This window comes from Panicum virgatum, chromosome 2N (assembly GCF_016808335.1).
Source record: "Panicum virgatum strain AP13 chromosome 2N, P.virgatum_v5, whole genome shotgun sequence".
NCBI classification, from domain to species: Eukaryota; Viridiplantae; Streptophyta; class Magnoliopsida; order Poales; family Poaceae; genus Panicum; species Panicum virgatum.
The window spans coordinates 44,085,896-44,101,726 of record NC_053146.1 but is presented as its reverse complement, the minus strand read 5'-3'; the positions used below and the strand labels follow the sequence as shown (position 1 = coordinate 44,101,726).

General features: G+C 45.6%; 1 protein-coding gene and 1 pseudogene across 1 annotated transcript; one reads left to right on the top strand and one right to left on the bottom strand.

Annotated features, from left to right (window-relative positions):
• The first annotated feature begins 1,636 nt into the window (after nucleotides 1-1,636).
• LOC120660614 (protein TIFY 6b-like) lies at nucleotides 1,637-4,499 on the top strand. Its single transcript, XM_039939209.1, has 7 exons — nucleotides 1,637-1,942; nucleotides 2,418-2,593; nucleotides 2,696-2,940; nucleotides 3,033-3,117; nucleotides 3,232-3,589; nucleotides 3,699-3,756; nucleotides 3,904-4,499. The coding sequence occupies exons 1-7, from the start codon at nucleotides 1,864-1,866 to the stop codon at nucleotides 4,100-4,102; spliced, it is 1,200 nt and encodes a 399-aa protein (XP_039795143.1). The 5' UTR covers nucleotides 1,637-1,863; the 3' UTR covers nucleotides 4,103-4,499.
• Nucleotides 4,500-13,249: 8,750 nt separating this feature from the next.
• Nucleotides 13,250-14,743, bottom strand: LOC120660613 (annotated as a pseudogene).
• Between the last annotated feature and the right edge of the window lie 1,088 nt (nucleotides 14,744-15,831).

Below are 15,831 nucleotides of genomic sequence, written 5' to 3'. Positions count from 1 at the left end.
ATGTCAGTGGGAGCAGCCGGCCTGCACCCGAGTGGGGCGGGATGGGCCTCGTGCCGTACCACGTGGGGGAAGCGACCGGGGGAACCGGTAAACGTGGCAGGGGGGCCGCCGAGGGCGACGCGCCCGATCCGGTCACCGCGGGGCGGGCCCACCGCCCACGGTCGCCATGCGCACCACTCCTTTTCTTTTTTCTAATTTTGATTATCTTTATATTTTATCCTCCCGTCTCCCCAGCCGGTAATCTAATCCCATCGTTTTTCATTAAAGAACGAGGGCCTTGCGCTGGCCTTGCCGCGCGTAATTTATTTTGTTGTTTCCGTATGGCAATATAAATTTATATAGAGGTTTGTAGTATATATATAAATAAATGAATATACATAGATAGAAATATGACATTTATTTTCAAAGCAAGAAAGGCAAAAAAATAATAGCTGAAATCCGATGTCTCAATCTCGCCGTCGAAGACGATCGGCAGCGGTCCTCGGGCATCTCCTCACCCTGCAATTCACGGCTATCACGCCTGACCTGCGGCACCGCGACGTACCGGGTGAGGCCGGGTCGCCCGCCGATGACAGTATGAACTTGCCGCACCTGTCGAGGGCGTGCCCGGCGGCCCGCCCAAACTCGCCGCGTGGCTCTCCGGTCTAGCTTCACTGTCGTCGTTGCAGTAGAGCACACACTCATTCGAAGGCCACCAAAATTACCGGTCGAGAGTTCTAAATTAAGATATTTTGCAGTGACCTAATGGAGAGCTGACGCGTGGATCATTCGTGTCTCAAGGCCTCAAAGGTATTGCACGGCCAATCACATGCACCGTCAATTTAGAATTGAATGATGGAAATCTTTTTTACCGACGTGGCCGGTCTGCTCTTGCGCCGACCTTCGGGGCATTCACATATAGAAACTTGGGTCGTGATTAGATTCAAAAATTTTACTCCAAAAAACATCACATCGAATATTTGAACACATGCATGAAATATTAAATAAAATATATTTACAAAACTTTTTACACGGATAGGTTGTAAATCGCGAGACGAATTTAATGAACCTACTTAATCTATGATTTGCAACAGTGATACTATAGTAATCGTTCACTATATTTGAGTTAATCATAGAGTAAGTATGCTCATTAGATTCGTCTAGTGACTTACAACCCATCCGTGCAAAAGATTTTATAAATAGATTTTATTTAGTACTCCGAAATAAAAACTTGGGCCGCGATTAGATTCAAAAATTTTACCCCAAAAAATATCACATCGAATATTTGAACACATGCATGGAATACTAAATAAAATTTGTTTACAAATTTTTTTTACACGGATAGATTGTAAATCGCGAGACGAATCTAATGAGTCTACTTAATATATGATTTGTAACAGTGATACTACAGCAACCATTCCCTAATTATGAGCTAATTATGAAGTAAGTATGCTCATTAGATTCGTCTCGTGATTTATAATTCATCCGTACAAATAAATTTATAAATAAATTTTATTTAGTACTCTGAAATAGTAATATTTTTTTCCATCCATAGTCCTCGGATCGCGATCAGACGGCCGAAATAATTTTGGCCGACGGGGACTGTCTGGCCGGCGGCGAGCCTCGGGCTTTAACATATAAGGAAAGAGCTCGCGCCATTAAACAAACCCAAATAGCACACACGGCAAGCCTACAAGAGTGAGGGGAGAGAGAGAAGGGGGGAGAGGAAGGAGAACGGTCAAGGCTGCCGCGCATCGTCATCAGCAGAGGGAGGAGGGCTTGGAGAGGGGTGTCGACCTGTCCGTCTCTCCACTCCACCCACCAGAGCGGCAGAGCTACCTTGGGAGGGCAAAATCTGCGGCCTCCTTTCCCGAGCCCGGTTGGATGGAGAGGGACTTCCTGGCCGCGATCGGCAAGGAGCAGCAGCACCCGCAGCAGGAGAAGCCCGGCAGGGAGGGATCAGGTACGCTCCCCGGCCTCCTTTCGCCGGCCGCCGCGCTGGGCTTCTTGATCTGCGCCCGCACGGGGCCGTGCGCGGTTTCCTGATTGCCGTGCTTCTTGATTGGGTTCGTTGCCGACCGGTTCCGCGAGATGCGGCATGGGTGCGCTGCGAACGGAATTCAAGCGCCGCCTACTCTCTCCCCACGCTGTTATTGCTTGCTTTTTTCTTTAGAAAAGACAAGGGACAGAGTGTGGAGGGTCTGGGTGGCGCGGGGTGTGGCTGCCGAATTCCTTTTGACGGCCGGCCTGCCGTGTATGCTCGATTCGGGAGGGAGTTAATGCGTCAAGAAAGCGATGATTTTTCGGGGGAGAGACTGGCCGGATCTTTCGGGCAGCAGCGCGTGTCGTCAGTTGATTTCGGGCTGCCTCTGCTCGCTCGTGGGATGGGATGTTTATATATGCCGGCATCTGAGTCAGAGTTTATGTGAAATCTCCAGCTTACTTCGGAGGAGCAGCAGGAGCTCCGGCGATGGACTGGTCTTTCGCAAGCAAGCCCGGCGCCGCACCGTCGTTGATGTCGTTCCGGTCGGCGGCAAGGGAGGAGCCCGCGTTCCCCCAGTTCTCCGCCTTTGACGGCGCCAAGAACCCGGCTCCACGTATCCTCACGCACCAGGTAGGCTGCGGCTGCTCTTCTTGGCTCTGGTTCATGGCAGCCTGCGAGTTTTACTAATACATCCATTACCTCTTTTGGGGGGGCTGTGACGATGTTCTGCAGAGATCGTTCGGCGCCGACAGCCCGCAGTACGGCGCCGTGCACCGCGCGCAGCCACCGCAGCATGGGCTGAACGGGGCTAGAGTGATTCCGGTCTCATCGCCGTTCAACCAGAACAACCCTATGTTCAGGGTCCAGAGCTCACCAAACCTTCCCAACGGCGTAGCTGGTGTTGGTCCGTTCAAGCAGCCGCCTTTCGCCATGAACAACGCCGTGACGAATTCTACCGTCGGTGTGTATGGAACAAGGTAGTCAATTTTCTCTGTTATTCATTTGTGATTTGTAGAAGTGGCTGTACAATTAGAATTGGACTGAAACATTGCTTGTTTTGCCTGTGAAGGGATGCGGTGAAGCCAAAGACATCACAGTTGACAATCTTCTATGCTGGTTCTGTCAATGTATTCGATAACGTCTCGGTTGAGAAGGTATAATCTCTCGTGACCTTTTTAGGAAATATAGATTTTCGTGACAGATTCTGCACTTTGATGCTAACTTGCTTCACTTTTAAGCAGCTTGATTGACATTTTTCATTGCCACAGGCTCAGGAGCTCATGTTCTTAGCTAGCAGAGGATCTCCTCCATGCTCAGCCCCTGTGGCCCGTAAACCAGAAGCTCCTATTTTCGCTCCAACAAAAGCCTCAGTACCTGAGGTTTCTCCTGCAAAGCAGATGCTATTTCAAAAACCACCGCATGTTTCGTCACCTCCACCAGCAATCTCCAAACCAATCCCCGGTGTCTTGCAAGCTGCAACTCTCTCCAGGAGTGCCTCTAGCTGTAACCATGAACCCCCGGTGCCAAAATGTTCAGTCGCATTGGCTGTTCCTCCCCTAAGTCAGGCTCCTGCAACTCAGCCTGCAACACTGGCCACTACAACGGCAGCAGCTATAATGCCTAGAGGTACTGCTTGCTGTTTGTGGTTTGCGTAGCATGATACTGCTATCATTGTAGTATTCAGTAATTTTTGTTGCCCTGTTTCACCATATTGAATTGTTATTGTCTGTTGCAGCTGTTCCTCAAGCTCGAAAGGCGTCCCTTGCTCGATTCTTGGAGAAAAGAAAGGAAAGGTAAAATCCATTTTCTTACTCTTATGTCCTAAAAACCGTCACCAGTAATACTACCTCATTTGTTTAAGTACATCACGGAAACTTCGTTCTGTATAACAGATTTCTATTTCTTCTCAGAATCCTCATCTGTGCATGCTTCTCTTGCAGGGTGACTACAGCTGCTCCATACCCATCAGCCAAGAGCCCATTGGAGAGCTGTGACACATTCGGGAGCGTGAGCGCCAATGACATGTCATCTTGCACAGACATTGCCCTCTCAAGCAACCGCGAGGAGTCTATATGTTTAGGCCAACCCAGGAACATCAGCTTCAGCCAAGAGTCTCCCAGTACAAAACTACAGATCTGATCTAGTAATGCCCCAATGTCCATAGACTTGTCCAGGCCGACTGATGCGAAACCATAAAATACCTTTTTTGCACTCAGGCAAGGGCTCGAGAGGAAGAGATTATATATGTTGATGATCTTGTTTATGATGGTATTTTGCCGTATTAGCTGCTGCAATGCTGGCTTAGCTGGTGGTACCCCCACTTAACTAACAAGAGAGCTGTCACTTGCAGACTCTTGATTATTTTTTGCTCTAGCGACATTCATCTTGGGAAAAGGAAATCAAATGTGTCAATTTAGCAGTATCATATTATAGGCTTACAAATTCTGCGCCTTGTATGGCGGAAAACTGTGCCATTCTTGTTCTTGTACTGTGAACATTAAAGCTCCAGAATGCAAGAGCAGAACTTTATTCTTGATGGTGTTCTTGTTGGCAGCATTTCCACAGAGTAGTGTTTTTTTTTAAAAAATTCCTGATATCGTATCTCGTGGACTGCTGAATGGCGTGAAACCGCGGAATGATATTTCAGAAACAGATGTGGACAGGTGATTTCAAGGTTTTGTATGTACCCGGTTGGCTGTTCAACTAATTCTTCTATTTTCCTACTGAGAGATGCCTTAAAAGATTTAACAAATTCTCATTGATGTGCACAGGTCATTAGAAGGTTTTGGTTGTTGCTTTCATTTCATAGAGGGTGCCTTGGTCGTTCTTGTGTTTGCCATTTTGGCAGTCGTGTTTAATGGTGTGGTGGTTTTCCCCCCACTGCAGGTAATGTGACAATGGCGCTAAGGGCTTGCTTACAAAAATCTTACTCTTCCAAATATTTCTGTTCTTCGTCTGCTGCTGATTGTTCTGTTAGAAATCTAGAATTGCTAGTCAGCTTACATGCATGAGTCGTATTCGCTGCGTTCGCTTGGTTGTGGCTGATGGCGGGTGCTGATTTGTTATGAGATAATAGTACTGCTGACTGGCTGGTAGCTGGGGGCTGGTGCTGATTTAGTATGAGAGAACAGTACTGCTGGCTGGTTAGATGACAAGCTAAACGAACACAGCGATTTGTTATGAGAGAACAGTACTGCTGGCTGATTACCTATTGTATTTTTCAAATATTTCACACTTATGATAAAGTAATTACCAAACGTACTAAAAAACGGAGGGCGTATCATATTTAGCATGAAATTCGTCTTTATTTTTAGGTGGAATCACATTCCATTAGTCACTTGGTCCAGCTAAGTCGCAGCAACTACATTGCAAACTCTGGGTATATGAGGGACAGAACACTCAGAAAAATCATTGTACATTAAGCTTTTAATCTCTTCTATCAAAGAGTCTAGAGTTGATCTGTCAAGTCTTGGGTCAGCAAGTGATTTTGCTAGTCACGCAGCATCAGTTCCCACAACGACCCACCTCATCCCTAACATCGCAGCGAACTCCAGGCCTTTCATACAGGCAATGGTTTCAGCACGCTGGGCAGACATCACAAAATCAGCCGAGCTGGCCCTGCAGCTACAGCATCACCATCACCTGAGTGAGTTCTAATGACAATCCACACAAATCTTGTATACATCACAATTATTAATCAAAAAATAATCTGGAATGTTCACACAGGATTAATTGTGATGCAGCTTACAGATCTGTGTGCATCAGAATTAATCTTGTATGCATCTTCAGGTGGTGGTGGCAACCATTTTTTGCTTGCAAGCTGAACGTGGTATGAACACTCGTTTTTGCGAGAGGATGAACGAATGTTTGGATCAGCCTGCCTGTTATTTATGATCTGGAACTTGGAGTTTTTGGGCTGTGATACTGTAACCACTCTTCGACCGGCCCAGCCCGGCCCACGGAACATGGGCTTCCTTGTTCGGCGCGAGCGAGGCCGCCACCTAGGGGTGGTAAAGGGCCCAACATTTTGAACTAGAAAATCTAAGGATCGGGTCCTAAAAGGGCCGGGTTCTAAACATATGTATTTTTGAACTAAAAATTTTAAGGGCTTTATTGGGCTGTGAAGAGGCCATTAGGACCATGGCCCATTACCACCCCTACCGCCACTTGAAATTGCTCGAGCGCAGCCCACCGCCGGGTTCGATGGTTCGGTGGGCCCGGTGGTGGGCTGGGGCGGGTCCAGCCACTAGCGCCAGGGCCCGGCCTGGCCTGCCCGTCGTGTCCCCCGGGCGGGGCCGCGCGGGGGCGGTCGCCGCGCGCATCATCGCCGCCCGGCCCGTGGGCGGCCGACACGCCTGCGCCGGCCGGCGCAACGTCGCCACCCACCCGCATCGTCGGCGGCGCCCACCGCGACGCGTCAGTCGCCGGCGCACTCAGAGCTCCACTCGCCGGGACGCGGGCAGCTGCAGAGGCAGCGGGAGCGGCTGGCTGGCCGGCATTCCTCGTCACCGAGGCCAATCATTTCAGGAGGATCCTGCCGATCTCCGCGCTGCTCCACGGCCGAGCCGGCAGGTGTTCGTTGCTCCGGGGTAGTGGAGTGGTAGGGCGGGCTCACTGGTACATTCAGCTTGCAGGCCTTTTCCCCAAAAAAAAAACAAAAGAAAAACATTCAGCTTGCAGGTGCAGGATGCAATCAGCAGGGATTATTCTAGCATCATCTCTGATGGATCAGGGTGTGGTAGGTGCGGGTCAAATGCCAATTTGCAGATCAAAAGGCGTGTGCATGGGGCCATGGAGCATATCGTGATCTGGTGAGATGATGTGTTCGTTGCTCCGGGGTAGTGGAGTGGTAGGGCGGGCTCACTGGTACATTCAGCTTGCAGGCCTTTTCCCCAAAAAAAAACAAAAGAAAAACATTCAGCTTGCAGGTGCAGGATGCAATCAGCAGGGATTATTCTAGCATCATCTCTGATGGATCAGGGTGTGGTAGGTGCGGGTCAAATGCCAATTTGCAGATCAAAAGGCGTGTGCATGGGGGCCATGGAGCATATCGTGATCTGGTGAGATGATGTTGTTTATTCCCCCTCCTCCACTTCTTGCTGAACAGCCTTTTCTTTCCATCTCCTTTTTCTTTTTCCTGCTGACAGCAAAACAATAGCCAGCCAGGCGAAAAGCGAGCTCCAGGCCGGGCGGCTTTGGCGCAGGAGACGAATTTGCAGAAATGTCTGTGGACATGAATGTATACTGGCAACTAGCACACTCTCTTTCCCCTTTTAAGCTAAGAGTATCAATTTGCCTATTTTGAGACAGGCGTGCTAGTCTCCACTGAGGGTCAGATGGACAAACTTGGCCTTGTTTGGTTTCTCCCCGTGCTAGGAATAGTGTTACTTTGATCACTAATTACAGTGTCAAACAAAGCCAGTTTACAAAACCAACTTTAAAACCCCCGCGCTAGTGACTCTGAAGAATTTAATGAGGCCTTTGACCGCGCGATTAGAGGATGGTTACTGTAGCATCACTGTAGCCAATCATCGATTAATTACCGTCATTAGATTCGTCGCAAAAGGTTACACCCATCCCTGAAAAAGTTTTGAAAATAGACTTCACTTAATACACCATACATGACGTGATTAGTGTACGGGTGTTCCAAAAGCTTTTGCATGTAATTTTTAGTTTAGATCCCAAATTCAAAATACCAAAAGATTTGTACATCGTCTGCATGGTGGTTTAAATGTAGTACAAAAATCGCATGACTCAAATGGCCTGTAAATCGCGAGACGAATCTAATGAACCTAATTAGGTCGTGATTAGATACTAAATTGCTACAGTAAAGCTACAATCAGGGCGGATCCATGGGGGGCTAGGAGGGATTAAGCCCCCCTACCTCCATATTACCAATGGATACCCCCTAAGCCCCCTTTATTTTTTGGATGAAACAATGAAGAGGAAGAAGGGGAGGAAAAAGAAGAGAAGAGGAGGAAGAAGAAGGGAGTGGACATAATCCCCCTTTATATTTTTGGGCTAGATTCGCCACTGGCTACAATAAATATGTGCTAATGACGAATTAATTAGGTTCATTAGATTCGTCTTGTAGTTTACAGACAAGATCTATAATTAGTTTTGTGATTAGTCTATATTTAATACTTCAAATCTGAAAAAATTCTCTTTTAAAGTTCCAAATTGGGGGAACTAAACATAAACATGCTATTACTTGTGTATTATGTGTACGGCATCAAAATTTTCTGGCCTCGGTGCGGTGGTTTACTGGTACAAGCTTGCAGGCCCATCCCAAGTCAGCGCCGCCAATAGCAGCTCTGCCAAGTCAAGCTGACGACTTGTACCGAGTGATCACTCTGAAGTCAAATACAAATACAACTCACGCTCATTTCGCTCAAATTCTAACCCTTCACTTGCATTTTTTTCTGAGACCTCTTTGAAAGTTTCGAATTAATCATCTCAAGAACACGTTTATTTCCAGCTGTACACACAACGCACCACACTACCGGCCGTCTCCACCAACCTCCCGATCGACCTATTCTCATCACCAATTCACACGTCCCCTCTGCCATTTCGGATTCAAAGTCGGCTGCTTCAAATTGGCGCGAGGAGCCGATTCAAGAACAGCGACGCATCACGCATGGATGGCGATGCCACTAAGGTGATCTCGAAAGGCCACTCTGCGCGCGGTTTAATGGTCGCAGTCGTCAATAATTCCGGCACGCTAGCTAGACATTTCAAACACCAGCGTTCCTCGAGAATCTGTAGCTGAGTCGATCCTCGGCGTCTCACGACAAGCGCCGACCTGATCGATGGCCTCTCCACCTGATCGATGACCTCTCCCCAAAAAAAGAAGACGAACAAGAAACACGGTCGCAACACGCCGATCGGGCGCAACTTGCAAGAGCATTGTCGTGTGTTCAAACGGATCGAACATGCAGGAGATCAGACTCGAATATCCCATTGGAAAAGAATTATACGTACCTATTAGATTTCCTTATCTCTCCACGGTGGGTCGATCTTAGGCCATTCAGAAACGGGGTTGACTATTTTATGGTCGACCATAGAGGGGTCCCTATACGGTTGATCTTTTGACCGTTTCTTTTTTTAGTAACTTTTTCGTTGTTTTCTAAGGAAAAAAGTTCAGAATTTTTTTTGAAGAGACAGATAATTTTTCAATTGAAAATTTGTGTGAGGTAGAAAAAAATTTCAAAAAAATTTGGGTGAGATAAAAAAGTTTAACGAGAAAATTTTGATAGAGAAACATTTATGAAATAAACTGGAAAATTGAAGAAGAAAAATTGTACATAAAAAAACTCGAGTAAAATTTTTATATCAAAAGAAGAAAAAAAGAAAAAGTGAAAAAAAACTACCGGCTGCCCACCGGCGGTGCTGCCGCCCCCCAACCCGCCGCTCCTCGCCACGCTAGCCAGCCCGCTGCGCCGCTCCCCCATCCGGAGATGCCGGAGCTCGCCACCGGCATCGCGCATCCCCACCGTGCCACGCCTGCCCGCCGCTCCGCGCCACCTAGCTGCCGCCGCACCACCCAACTCCGCCGCGCTGGATTCGGGAGGAAGGGGTAGGGGCTCCCCGCTGGATCCGGGAGGGATAGCAGTGGAGGAGAAAGGGGGAAGAAGAAGGAAATAGCAAAATGAAAAGGAAGAGGGTGAGTTGATTAAACTTACGGTCAACCGCAGACTCATCATTGGGTTCAGAAACCCTAACCAATTGGTAACAAAAAAAAATGATGTTCACTACTACTAATATATGTTTTAATTATGAAGAAGTTCGTGTGTGCTGTCGCTTAGCTTCCTTTTTCTTTTTCCTTTTGGAAATCGAAGAAATACACGCTCGTATTTTGTCCAGATGAAACAAACCAGTTTCCAGCACGCGCGTTATTAGTTCACCAGATATAGCAAACTAGTCGAAAATTCAAAAATTTACATGTTGTTGTATTCTTACTATTTTTTAAACATTATACAATTTGTTACCATACATCACCCTGTTCATTATCGTAAATTATGTCTTATTGTTGGTTAAAACAATTCAAATATGATCTACGTATAATAACAATTTGATTTGTTGAGTTTTAATAATATTATGTATATAATTATTCTTATTTTTTATTTTGATTGATTGTTGTTAGCTTTAGTTTTTATTAATAGTATGTTTGTAACTGACACATAGCTAATGGTAATGTCATTTGTGGGTAATTTTTAATTGGACACACGAGTATTTAGGGTAATTTTTATTGTAATGACAGTAGTGGGTAATTTTTATTTATTATTTTTTTATTAACATGGAAATTTTTAGACTTTAAGAACGAACGTGGAGGCGCCGTTTGTTGGTCAAATAATTAGATAAAGATAATAGATACGCGCAGCTTGGGTGTGCGCGGGACTGCGGGCGACCGACTTGCAAGTGACTGGATGGGAGACGGTTGCTATGCCTGGGAACACGACCAATCAGATCCATGGTCATGGATGAATATAGAGGTAGGCTTCATGCTGACCTCATCGTGACCTCAGGATCGATGTGCTCGCTTGCTCCACAATGTACACTTTATATATTCAGCCATGTCTTGTCTGGGGCAAACTCCACGGAGTTGGTAGGCCTGGCTGGGATAATGCAATTTTACTGCAGTGCAGAAAAAGTGAAAAACTGATGCCGATATCAGCATCTATCTCGCACGCAGTAACTAACCCAAGATCTACTCCCTCCCTCCGGACTCCGGACGTTGTTTGACCGTCGTCTAAGATTAACCTCAAGTCCCATGGAGGAGGCAGCTTCCTTCCAGATGAAACTAAAGATCGATCGATGCAGATTACTGCATGCAGAGTCTTGGCTCCGGTTCTAGAATCACCGGTCCTTGTCTGCATTGGCATTGCCAACCAACTATATATCCAAGTGATGAGATATACTGTACGAGTCCTTTGGAGGCTGCTGTAATACTCGACGGCCGACATGATTGGCCCATGGAATCTCTTGTGACTGCTTGGGTAATCGATGAAGCTTCGTCCGTTGACGACGTTGATTTCAGCCTCCATCCTCTTCTTTAATTTGTGCTTTCTAGGGGACTTGTAGTCTTATCTTCCCTAGCATTGTTCCCATTTAAGATCCTATTTGGAGGAACTAAAGTGGAGCCCTAAACTTTAAATCACCGTATTAGCATTTCTGTTTGGATAAACTAGTGCTAAAGTTTAGCACACTTTCATCTATTAGCACTTGGATCCAAACTGAATCTAATCTGCGCAAGTATGATGTCGCCTCACCAATGGATTGAAATGCACAGGTAGTAGGTAGAGCCAATAGCCTAGAAGCTCCATTTCCTCCATGAATGTCACATATTTCCACCATTGTTTTTCTTTATGAAAAGAACCTGTAGGAGATCTGCCTGTTATATTGATTAGAAGAGAGAGGTTAGATAGCCAAAAAAAAAAAGTATAAAGAACACCAAAAAGTTATAGCCATAGAATGTATCTTTTAATTAAAAAATTACATTTTGCTATCTCCAACTATCCACTTTTAATAGGATATTTGGTTTATAATAGTTAGTAGTCGTTGGAAATATAGTATAAAAATATTAGTAGCCAGACTTCAGTTTGGAGACTTTTCTGAATCCCCTTAGATAAAGAAAAGAAGGGACTATCACAAGTCTAAATAAGAAGGGACTATCACAAGTCTAAATAAGTACTGTATTTTAAAAATATCAAATTATCTGGAAAGCTTTCTAGCTTGAAATTTATTATTTTTACATCTCACAAACGAAGTCGAGGTTAGACAAGATATTTTACAAGATGATGTATCATCATATCATCTACATGTGTGATTTTTTTATGAATTTAGACGACTTTTTTATCGTGATTTGCACGAATTTTCAAGAAGGTTGTGATTTCCACCAGATATGCTTCATTTAAATTATGCATGAATAAGCAAAGACAACATGTCCTAAGTTACAGTGTGAAACCTTGTCGCACGATTTATGATATGTTCATTTTTTAAGAAGGACACCAGAAAGATGTTTCATATCTAATTCATATTAAGAAAAACAATTGGTGGTATAAAAGAAGAACAACTTGACACAAAACTCAAATTGCCATGAGGGACAAAACTCTAATGGGATCGACACGCGCCCAACCTTTTGGAGCTTGCCGTCAAGGGGATCGCCTGTGTCCTGGGCTCCTGGCCTTTATCCTTTTTCCATCTGGTTCTCTCTCCATGGCATCATGACGGGCACAAATGTCGATCGCGGGACACACGTGGCACCCATCCGCTGGTCCTCCCTCAGAAGAGTCCAGAAGATGCACCTCGAGCACGCATGCATGCACAACCGCGTCTCCCCTTCCAAATGAAACAAAAGCTGCTTTATCTTTTCTTTTTAAACCACTTTCTCCTAGGATAATCTTAGCTAGATTGAAATCTTTTGGAAAAGGTAGAGAGTGAAATGAAGCATGGAAAATAGTACAGGAAATGGAATTGTGAGTTGGATAAGGGTTTGTTTGACTTTCAGAATGGAGTTTTGCCGTCATCATCACAAGAGGTCAAGCCGTCAAGGTAAACTAATCAAAGTGAAAACTCTACTGTGACATATATACAGACATTTGTGCCCATTCTCCATTGAATTTGTGTGTTCCAGTTACAGTGACATGCAGAATGACTAGGGAAGGAGAGAGGAAACATGACTAACATACAATAGTCGCTTTCAGGGTTCAAAAAGCGCACTAGTATGTATGACTGCATCGGGTTAAAGACTTAAAGAGGGTCGTCATCGTCTTGATACAGTTGAGAGTAAGGCAGGTGACCTCGTGCAAAGGAAAACAAAAGGAAATATGGGAACCATGGAAACGTCTTTGTGGAAATAAAAAAACACGTGCGTAAAAAAAATAAAGGTGGTTTCACATATTCGTCATAGCTAGAGGTCTTACATTGCGCGGTATAGTCCACAAAGGAAAATTTTCACTTTCAAAACCTGTTATGGTTGGCGTGTGTGCACGCGCCAAACACATGCACTATATACGAATACGATCGTGGACAACCAATTTGTTAATTTGCAGCTATATATGTTGGAAGTAATGGTAAACCTGCGAAGAAGATATGAATTATAGTTTGAAAGTATTGGCAACTTGATGGAAAATATTACTAGTTGTTCTATCATCCACCTGTTAACAACAACTACTACTGTTGGAGAACATGGAGTATATGTGTATATATATTTGTCCCATTAATGCAACTATAAAAAGAAAATAAATAAGGAGCTAAGCCTCCAGGGAAAAAAAAAGAAATGCGGCATATACTTCCCACGCAACCACTTAATTTATGTTTCTTATTTTCAATGAACATTATCCATCCTGAATCTTTTCTTACTCTAGTTACACACTACTCCCTCGGTCCTGAATCTTTTCTAAATACATCAATTTTATTTTGCACATAGATATAATATATCTAGATGCATGGTAAAATTTATGTAACTAGAAAAGTCAAAATGATCAATAACAGGGGACAGAGAGAGTTGTAGTCTAGTATCCGAATGCAACCACTGTGAAAAATGGTAATGTGCATAGCGATCCTGTAGTATTTTTTTGGGGAGCATATATGCGTACGCGTGGCAATGGGATTTTCGCTACAAAGAATGACGAGCTCATAAGAGCTCGGCCCTGCTGTGGTTGCTCCATGTCTCCTGGTGATCGAACAGAGCAATTCCTCTGGTACGTGAGGAAGGGGTCCTCGAACTCCCACGGCGTCGGGCCCGTGACCACGTCGTCAAGCCACGTGGACTCCAGCCACTCCACCATCTGCGGCCACTCCGGCCACTCGCCGTCGCCGATGCTGCTGCCACCGCTCGATGCCGGCGCCGAGGCGGAGGAGGAGGAAGATCCAGGCGAGTAAGCTGTGCTGACGCCGCGGTCGGCCGCGGGCAGCGCGTCGAGGACGTCGTCGCCTGGAATGACGATGTCGTCCAGGAGGTGCGCCATGGGCACCTCGTCGACGCAGAACGCCTCGTGCCCAACACCTGGCGGCGTGACTGTCGCGACGGCCTTCTCCTCCTCCGGCGAGCCGCTGATGCTGTCCGGGGCGGGATGGAGGGGCTTGTGGGTGACGGGGTCGATGCCCATCTTCCTGAGCTTCTTCTTGATGTGGGTGTTCCAGTGGTTCTTGATCTCGTTGTCCGTCCTCCCCGGCAGGTGCGACGCGATCTTTGACCACCGGTTGCCCAGCTCCGCGTGCAGGTCGATCACCGTCTTCTCCTCCTCCTCCGACAGGAGCCCGCGCTTCAGGTCCGGCCGCAGGTAGTTGGTCCACCGCAGCCGGCAGCTCTTCCCGCATCGCAGCAACCCTGTTCAAAAGAGTACAGGCACGAGTGAGTTCATGGCGGCGTCGCGTGGCGTGAATCCAAGCTGAGAGTCTGAGACGACGTCAAAAAGCTAGCCGCCGGCGAAGGTGGGTGGGACGGCGATAGATCGATCACTCACCGGCGAGCTTGGGCACGGCGCGCCAGCAGCACTGGCCGTTGGTGAGGAGGAAGCTGACGAGCTTCTGGTCCTCCTCCGCCGTCCACGGCCCCTTCTTGAGCCCCACCTTGTCGCAGCACGGTTGCCTCCCCATTTGATGGAGATGGTTGTCAGGTAGCAAGAGAGACTCTCGCAAGGCAAGAAGCAAGCTAGCAGACGGTTGCAAGCGAAGTACTAGGCAAGCAACTGCAGGCTCTTCACGGTGGAGACGCCATTGCCACCTTCCTTTATAAAGGACGAGGAGGGAGGAGACGACGATGGGGTCGGTAGCGAGCTATAGCTAGCAAATGGAGCGAGGTCGTGCTTGTCCAGGACGGAACACGTGTCATCTGGACGGTCCCACACCGGCGTGTTGCCGGCTTGCCGCTTGGCCTGGTTGCTGCTCGTGGGTCCCTTTCGCTTGCTTTGCACGGGCTGCTATGCATGCCAAGCTTTCGCGCTTTTATTTGAATCTGTTTTTTTTTCTTTTGTTTGTTGAATGAGGAGACTATATGTATGTTTGTTTCAGTCGTGTTTGAAAAACGTTAGAGGGAAACGAATTAGTCCATGATCAATCAATGGTGGTTTTGATTTGAGCCTCTCAACTTCCTTTATGTGTTCATTTCCTTTTTTTTAACATGACTGCATGCATGGTAGGGTATACAACATTACACAACTTCAAGATAAAATCATACAACTGTACGCATGGAGATGACTTGTGGTTTACTTGTTATTTGTAGCATGTACATATATAATACCTTGATTTCTAACTAAGTATCTAATGGGTCTACATATATATAATAAGCGTAAAATGCTTTCCAATTCCATGCTTCAGATTCACTAGCTATCTACCCACTGTAGAATCTTACTATTACTAATTGGAGGCTCCTTTGGAGCCTCCGCATGAAGCCACCTAGAATTCTAGGTGGATACTCTAAAAAATAGAGAAATCCTATAAATTCTCATAAAAATCAGAAACATCTAGCCATCAATCCAACAACTCTAATTATAATAATCATCGGATCTATTATCTTTCCTAATAAATTACCAACCTCTGTTATTATGAAAATAGACTAAAGTAACCCCTTAAACATGTATCTAAATTACCCACCTCTGCCATTATAAGAAAATCTAAAGTAATTCCCTAATCTTTGTGTAAATTACCCACCTATGCCATTATAAAAATAATACAAATATCCCCCTAAATTTGTATATAAATTATCCAATTATATCATTATTATTACAAGTTAAATTACTCCTAAATATGAATCTAAATTATATAATTATAATAAAATATTAAAGTGCACTAATATAAAATTCTAAATTACTATTTCTATCATTATTAATATATTATTTATATAACAATACTACCCATGGCCATGA